The sequence below is a fragment of the Vicugna pacos genome, chromosome X (genome assembly GCF_048564905.1).
Source record: "Vicugna pacos chromosome X, VicPac4, whole genome shotgun sequence".
Lineage (NCBI taxonomy): Eukaryota > Metazoa > Chordata > Mammalia > Artiodactyla > Camelidae > Vicugna > Vicugna pacos.
In genome coordinates, this window is record NC_133023.1 from 45,329,797 (window position 1) to 45,338,340 (window position 8,544).

The 8,544-nt window shown below is 42.8% G+C and overlaps 1 protein-coding gene across 1 annotated transcript; it reads right to left on the reverse strand.

The window, feature by feature from the left end:
- Positions 1-3,535: 3,535 nt before the first annotated feature.
- SPIN2B (spindlin family member 2B) lies at positions 3,536-5,507 on the reverse strand. Its single transcript, XM_006219742.3, has 2 exons — positions 5,110-5,507; positions 3,536-4,484 (listed from the first exon to the last, which is right to left on the reverse strand). Exon 2 carries the CDS (start codon positions 4,480-4,482, stop codon positions 3,706-3,708), a length of 777 nt encoding a protein of 258 aa, XP_006219804.1. The 5' UTR covers positions 4,483-4,484; positions 5,110-5,507; the 3' UTR covers positions 3,536-3,705.
- Between the last annotated feature and the right edge of the window lie 3,037 nt (positions 5,508-8,544).

An 8,544-nucleotide genomic window follows, 5' to 3' on the forward strand; every position in this document is an offset into this window, starting at 1 on the left:
ATCTCCTATTTTGGAAATGTCTGTTCAAATATTTGCTAATTTACCTATGGGTGGTTTGTTTTATTCTTAGTGAACATATTTTTATGTATTTCATTCCATTTAGCTATCAAAGATTGTAGTCTAATCTTACTATACTCTAATACGCCAGTATATAGAATGTTTTCGTTAATTAGAGGGATTTGGATTTTAATAAACATTGATCAAATTTGCCATACATCCCTGTCCATTTTGTACCTTTAACCTAAATTTTCACCACTCTCATAGGAAAAAATATAAACGCTCTCTTCCATTTCACTCTAAAATGTCATAAATGCTAACTGAAATTGAGTATTAAATATTTTTCAGACTTGGAATTCATTTGGTGTGAAAGGAGTAATGAACAGATTTGAGCTTATTTTCTTGTATATGGAAAGAAGATTAACAGCACTGTTAATTGTAATAAAATATTATTCCCAACCATCTGATATGTCCTCTCAATTACAATTCTAGTTTCTTATATGCAAATCTGTATTCGAGACGTCACCTCTGTTTCACTGAAATATCTAAAGTTTATTTTTCAACCCTATTACAAACTACTCTCCAGATTTGCCAGGGTGAAACTGTCAAAATATGAGACAAATCATGTTGCACATCTGCTGAAAACACTCAAAGGGCTCCCCATCACACTCAGTGTAAAAGCCAAATTCCATTCTAGGTGCTCCAGGGCTCTAAGCTATCTGCTCCTCCCAGATCCCCATCACCTCTCTGAATTCACATCCTGATATTCTCTACCTTGCTCACTCAGCTCCAGCCATGCTGGTATCCTCGGGTTCTTTCAACGTGCCAGGCCTACTCCTGCCTTGGAGCCTCAGCACTTGCTGTCCCTCTACCTGGAATATCGCTACCCCAGGGCCAGTTGTCTCACTACCTTCAGGTCTTTACTCAAAAACCAGTGCTCTCAGCAGGGTCCTCTCTGGCTTGCTTATCTATCCAACTTCAGCCTCCTCCTTGGAATTTCAATTCCCCATTCTTGGCTTCATTTTTTCCTTCTTGGCACTTATCACTTTGAAAATACTTTCTATTTTACTTACTGTATCTTGGCTACTGTCTGTCTCCCACGCTAATGAAAGTTCCATGAAGGTAAGGTTGTTTTATTTATTTCTTTTGTTTATAACCATATCATAAGTCCCTGTGCCTAGAAGACTGCCTGGCAGAGAGCCCACCTGAAGTAAGTACTGGTGAGATGAAGATAAAGCAAACAAATTAAAAAGCCAACGGGGTCAAAGTAAGCCAAAGAGGGGCTAGGCAGTGTCCCCTGGGCCTAGCCCCAAAGCTACAAATACATTTGCATCCAAGGAACAACTGGGCATGTTATTAGAGTGAAGCAGACCGGCTGGGGGCGTGGCCAACTTGAGAGAGAATCCTGAGTCTAAAATGGGCTGAGCCTTTCCTCAGAGTCAGCTGCTTGTGTCCTTGTTGGATTTGGGCCCTAATTCTTGGTTTACTGTTGTTGTTTTTCTCAGGTAAGCCAGAAATGTGGACTTCTGTGACGGGAAATCCCCCAAATGTTTAAATAGTTAATTGAAAGATGGAAAATATATAAAAACATGAAGATCAAACAAAATATGACAGCTGGCTGAAACTGGCTCACCAGTGGCCTGCAGTTGTTTGCTAGACTGAATTATGTGATGTATGAAAGAAAACTTATCCCCATTATGGTGATGTGGGCTTGCCTTGTGGAGTCCTTGAGGCAAACAGCTGCAGGTCATGTTGGGTGGAGAGAATGAACTGGAGTTACCACCTTCTTTCAATTCCTGGAAGCTCCCTGTCTTGCCCTCCCCCTGCTATGCATGGAGTTAGGGATGCCTGGGCAGTGGGGAGTCAGCAGAACTGTTTCTTTGAGGGCAGGGGTATATTTTAGCAAAGTGTGGAGTGGAAAACAAACCAGAGAGAGGTTTTTGAAGGGGACTTCAACAGCTGGACTGGAGAAAGGCAAGAAAGAGAGGAAGAGAAGGACAAAGACCTATGTGTTGAGATACCATATCTCTGAGGGAATTTATTGCGGGTTATTGCATATTCTTCTCACCAACCACCACTCCTCTATGTGGCACTATATAGCTGAAGAAATAGCCATACAAAGTCACAACTCCCAGCCCAGTTGCCCATGCCATCTATCTCAGCTGGAAGGAGACCTAGACAAACTTCCATCACAGCTCCCCCTGTGCTTGAGGTGGGCAAGACTGGTCAGTAGCCACTGGCTTTGTCAGGGTATCACCAGAACAGGGCTTCTGGGGGAAGCAGACTTCCATTTGGCAAAGCACTGGGTGGGGCCACCTGTAGTTTCAGGCAGCTGCTGAGAGAAGCATGGACAGTCAAGTATTCCCCATGCTCTAGAGAGAAACTTTGGGGTCAGTTCTCTGATGCCCCTCCTCTGTAGGGAGGCCAGGTATAGTGCAAGAGGAAGCAGAACAGTGAGGGGACTGCTATTAACTGGGTTCAGCAAGATTCTATTTTTCTGGATAAAATACTTTTCAAATGCAAGGTGGCACATCTCTTAAGAGCTCAGCACCCCACTGACCCGTTTCCCACAAGAATCATTTATTCAGTGTAGAGGAAATGAATCAAGACCTTCAGGTCCAAGATTTACTGCACTTGGATGCTCTGGAAAATGTGAAGAAGCTGACCACAGCCCCCTGCTTGTGGAGCACCACGTTAGTGTGTTCAGGCTGAGGGTTGGGGTTCTGCTCAACAGCTGTGGCATGAACTCTCTGAAATAAGAAAAGCCTTTTAGGTATAAACTTGGCTCCTGCTTAACTCCTGAGACATTCCTGTCAAAATGCCCTTCTATAGAACAACCAGTCCATCTGATTTCTTTGCCTCCTGCCACATCATTTGTGTACAGAGCCACGGAGGGTAATTTGGATACTGCCAGAAGTCCTACTTTTTCCTAGGTCTTCCCATCTCTTGCGCCCCACGCCTCACACTTCTTTTCCTGTATTCTCACTCTCTGTCAGTCTTTCTTAGAATTCTTCCTTCCTTAGTGTCCCTTCAGTTCTGGCCCCACACTCATGTATAGAGACTCCCTTTTAGTATTCTTTAGCTTCTCCCCAGATCCCTGTCAACTTCATCTTTCTTTCCCTAGCTCTAGATCTCTTCTTGGCTTCTTTGTGTCCCTCTCTACTCAGTTTATTCTGTCCATTTTCCTTAAGCCCCAAGATCTCACTCTCCCTCTGTTATTCTTCACCTCCTCCCAGTTGAGTGCCTTCCCCTCTTAGGTCATCCCACTCCCTAGGGAGCCTCTCCATTTCTGGCCCCTCCCCACCTCCTTCTAAGCACTCACCTCCTGTTCTCCCCTTCCCCCACAGCCCATCTCTAGTTCCTTCTCCTCCCCTCCTCCCTAGGCCTGACCAGCTAAGTCCTATTCCATTTTTAGATGACTGATTAGGACTCTAGCTGAACTTTATTCACAGCCTAAATTTACAGCTGTTCCTTTCATGCCCCATTCACCAAACACACCCAATCTTTTCAACATGACAAATTCCTTACACACAGCATGTCATGTCCACATACATTTGTATTTTTCAGAACAAAACAACAGTTATGCTGGCAAAGATCTTGGATTAACAGGGACCCTTAAGCTTTCAATACACTGAAAAGTCACATTATTTTGCATGTCTACAGAGTACACATTCGTTTTCACAAATGTGGCAAAGTTTACCCTAACAATTAGGACTTTTTCACTAAATCATAGACATAGATATGGAAATCATCATCAAACTTGATGAAATACACAGAGGGTTTGGCTTCCACTTGGTGAATGACCATGCCGATCCGTTTGGAGCCATCTTCTTTGGTATATTCCACATGTTTACCTATCAGGCCATCTACAACTCCTCCAGGCTCCCTCTCCGCTGGAGGAGACTCATTGGACTCTGGCATGATACGGAGGTCTCCTTCTTTATAGTCATCTAGGAGCTGGTACATGTACAAGACAGGATCTTTCTCATAGGTAATATAAAACCAGGCTTTCATAATAGGTGCTTGGGCTAAGACCATTCCTCTCCATTCATCCTTAGAACCATGCTCATCCTCAAACATATGTTCCACAGCTTTACCAATTATGGTATTTGCAAGGTTTGCATCACTGACTTGAGATGATGCCACCCTGTCGGAAAGAATTTTAAGAGACAAAACTCTTTCATCTCTGTGAAGTTCCAGTCCATAGACACAGTCAATTCCATCATATTTCACCAGATAAAGAGAAGGATTTATAGGCACCTGATCCAAAACGGTTCCTTTCCACTGGGTGATGGGCTCATCGCCTTCCTTCCATCCGTGTGAAATTCTGCAGCCCACGATGTTCCTGCGGGGCTGGGACGAAGGTCTGCCTCTCTGCTTCTTCTGGGAGGCTTTTTTCTTTGTCATGTTTGCAGACCCAGCGGCCCGTCCTGCAACTGCCCTGGTTTGCTGCCCTTCAGCCTCCTGTGCGTTGGGGGTCTTCATGTCTGCAGGGAGAGGAGTGAAGATAAGAGAGGAACATTCGATATGCCATAATGTGAAGTTCTCCCGACAGCGATGTCTCCAGGTACCCTGCGCTGGCGCCTAAATTTTCCCCATGAGCCTGGCAGCAATGCTGGAAATCCTAGCTGTGTGCCTGAAAGTGCTCTCCCTCCTAGATTCCTTTAGGCTGCGGGGAAGGGAGACAGAGGCAGCGGTGCTGGCTGGGGTTAGGAACGCTGCAGGAGGAGGGGGCGGGTTACCTCCTTGTTCAGAGACCTCAGCCTCCACCACCCGCTGCTGGCGCCCACTCTCAGTCCCCTGCAAAGCGCCTATCCCTCCACTACCTTGACTTGCATGCACTCACTGTCCTGCTTCTCTCAACACCCCAGTCTGCTACCCACACTCCCCCTGTCTATCCCTTAATCGCTTTCTTGGCCCTTTGCCCCCAGCCCCCTCGCAGCACGGTGCTCACCTTCAATGTCTTGCCTGGCTCCTAACGCCATCCCCTTTTCCTATTACCCATTGCATTTCCCCCACCCCAGCCTCACCGGGCTCCTGCCTCCCCTCTTATCTCCTGCAGTTGTTCGTCCCATCCCCCTTCTCTATCCTGGCGCCCACCAATGGCCTTGCCTTGCCTGGCGTCCACCGCCCCGGATCCCGGGCCTCAAGTGCCCAAATCGGACGCCTCGCTGCTTCCTTGGCGGTGAGCCTGTGTCCAAGGAGGATTGGCAGGCGGTCAGCAGGGTGCTTGTTAGAGATGGGCGGGTGTTGGATTCCTAGGCGAGGAGCGCGTTTAGGAGGGAGGTGGGGTAGGTGAGAGGGATGGCGGCGTTGTCTCCAGTGCTGCGCTCGCGGGCCCTCTGCCTCCCTGTTGGTGGCGGCGGCCCCTCTGCCACATCGGTCTCCCACCAGCAGCTAGTGCTGCAGCAGCAGTCTCCTCCCTCTTTTCGTAGCGCAGCTTCCTGCCAGGATAGAGGCCTCCCCTTCCTGCCAAACACTGCCTGCCCCACCTCAGCTCTCTAGCTCACTACTGCCTTGGGCCTGGGAGGTGCTCCTTTTCTCTTGATCCCGCCTCTTTCCAAAAGTAGGAGCAGCTGGGCCTACAATCCTCCCTCCTATTGCCCCCTCCCCTCTCTTCCCCATTTCAAGGCCCTTTGGTTCCTGTGGTCCACCTCCACCCTGTCAGTGCCTCTGACCCATCTTCTTTCCACCTCCCAATAATTTGTCTTTTTCCCCCTAGTGTCCTCATGTAATTATTATTTTAAATAAACATATATTTGTCATTTACAAGGAGTCGTGGTAGGAAAGGAAAAATACGCTCAGTCTGTCATCTTGACCCAGTCTTTATGTAAGTTTTCCTTGCTGGTCATTCCTGAACTTTACTTCTTTAGTATTTATCCCCTTTTGTCTCTTTATTTTAAACTACTGCAAATGAATCTCTTCCACAATGTTAATACTGTGTACATTTCAGAAAATTGATATGGAGAAAATTATAATAAAGTGCAATTCTAGCTCCCATTCCCTAGGACTCAGAGCAAAATATTAATAGTATTTTTTTCTTGCCATTTTTTCTAGGCTCTTACAATACTGGGATCATTTTGCATGAACAAGTTAATACTCTAATTTTTTTCCATATAGAATATGTATTTTTTCAGAATATTTTGAAAACTATTATTTCTCTTATGCATTCATTAAACATTTATTGAGCACTTTGGTGGCCTTTGGTCCTGAAAACTCAATTTTACAGGGAGCACAAATTAACTTTTCTCCCATTACCAAACATTTGGAATTATGTTTCTACAATAAGTGGTAATGTGGTCAATTTACCAGAAAAGAGAGCTTTGGGAAAAATAAGTTTATAAGAAATAATTAGGTAAAATGATGGTTTTATATTTTAGTAGAGAATTATTCTTAAGGAATGATTCTTTAAAATTTCGAGGAAAATTTTACACTGAATTCGTTCTAATATCAATAGATTTACTAAAATGTAAAATGCAACAAAGTAATACAGAAGAAAAAGCAAATTAATAAACCAGAAACTCAGTAAACAATATGAAAGTTTAATAATTACTTTTGATATATGAATCAGGTGATGTGTTAGATGTTAACAGAACAACTCAGTTTAAAACAATAAAATAATTACTCAAAAGGAAAATAAGATCATAAAAATTTGATTCAACAAAGTGTAAACATGTTAATATGATTGAGCAGGACAGAAGCATTTTGCATCTAGTGCTGATGCAAATTAAAGTTCATAAAATTTTTTTATGGAAAGCAAATTACAAACACACTTTAGTTTATGGGACGGTTTGTTTAGTTCTGGTTAACTTTATTCCTAGGATATCATCCTTGGAGTCCCAAAAGTAAAGGGATTTTACCAGGGCTCTGGACTTCAATTTCTTTCTCCTTAGCTTCAACAAAAGTCATAACCTCTTCTGAGCTCCTATGCCTTTGAGCAGTTCCCTTTAGAGTGGTTAAACATCCTCAAGGGAAAAATGTCCACCAAATTAATTTTCTCTTTGATCTGCTCTCCTCCATATCTTAGCTGGGTAATTATTTCCTATCTTCTTAGTTTTCAGATGCTTCTGAGTTTACTTTTTACTATTTCATCCAGCCTTCATTGTTTCATTAATGAGAAAGTTGTTTTTGAATTGCTTATTCTCCTATCACTACAATCCGAAACTCTATACTTTGTTATAAAATGTGTGTGTTCAACTATTTGTAATAGCTCCAAACTGAGCATCACCCAAATTTCCATCATCAGTAGACTGCATTTATTGTGGTATATTCATACAATGGAATATTGTACAGGATTGAGAATGAGCAAACTAGAAATACATGCAACAACTTGAATCAATCTCACAAATATGTTGACCAAAAAAAGAAGACAACAAAAGGGCACACATTTTCTTTGCAATTTATTTAATTTTCAAAAATAGTGAATAGTCCACTGCCTTAAAAAGCAAAATAGCAGTTATTCTTGCAAAGATATTTTACAAAGAGATGATAACAATTCACATTCCACCAGTAACTGATGAAAGAACACAATGGAGGCATTCTTAATGTGTATGTATGGCAAGAATGGTTTATATAGATGCTGAGCCCCAAAATGTGTCGAATTGTAACATCATTTGGTGTTGCAGTCTAGCATTCAATCATACCTCTTCTGGTAATAGTGTGCCCATTTTGCTCTGGGGAACAACCTAAATCTGACCTTTCAGAGCACTGAAATACTCTCAGAGTGATTGTTTTAAGACTAAGCACCCAACCTAGTCAGAGCCAATGAGGCACAATGATGTTTTGAACAAACTCCTGGGTGTGATGTAAAATGATCATATCCACTGAAGTTGAGTGAACCAGAGAAGATATGAGGTTCAAGATGCTCAGTTCACCTTACTATCATCTAGAGACTGAAGACAAAGCAGCACAGAGAAGAGATTAGAGCTAAACTAAGCAAAAAAGGGAGATTGTTGTCCTAGTGACACATTCTGTACCTGTAGGTGGTCATGGCCACTGACTTTCCAATATTTGTCCCATTGTAAAATGTTCCTTTAAGCTAATCGTGGTATTGCTATCCCCCACTGCAAGTGATTGGCTTAGCATGGGGCATATGATCTAATCCTGGCTGATTAAACATTGCTATGTGTTGGCGGACTTCTGAAAAAAAAAACATTATTCTTAAGGGAAATTGGGAAATTATGTTTTCTTTTCTTCTTTAGGATGATGCTATGTCTGCATATGAGCCTTGGAATCTCTGTAATCAGCCTGAGGGCAAATCCAGCACACTGAAGATAGCAGAGGAGGGAATGGGAATATTCTGAGCCCTTTGATCAGTTCATTTAGCTGCTTATCAAACCATTCCTGGAGTCCTAGTTCTGACTCCAAGTTATAAGAAACTTCTTTATAGGTAAAGCAGTTTGAGTCTGGGTTTTCTATTACTTGCATTTGAAGGTGTCTGAAATGGCAAAGTGTCTATTTAATAAATGTATTTATAACTGTGCTTTATACATAAAATACATACACATAAAGGTAGCAGGCCTTATGTAGGGTTAAGAATGAATAAAA

What these genes read in the sequence shown, in the direction of transcription:
- SPIN2B (XM_006219742.3), bottom strand. Translation starts at nt 4,482, where the DNA reads ATGAAGACCCCCAACGCACAGGAGGCTGAAGGGCAGCAAACCAGGGCA.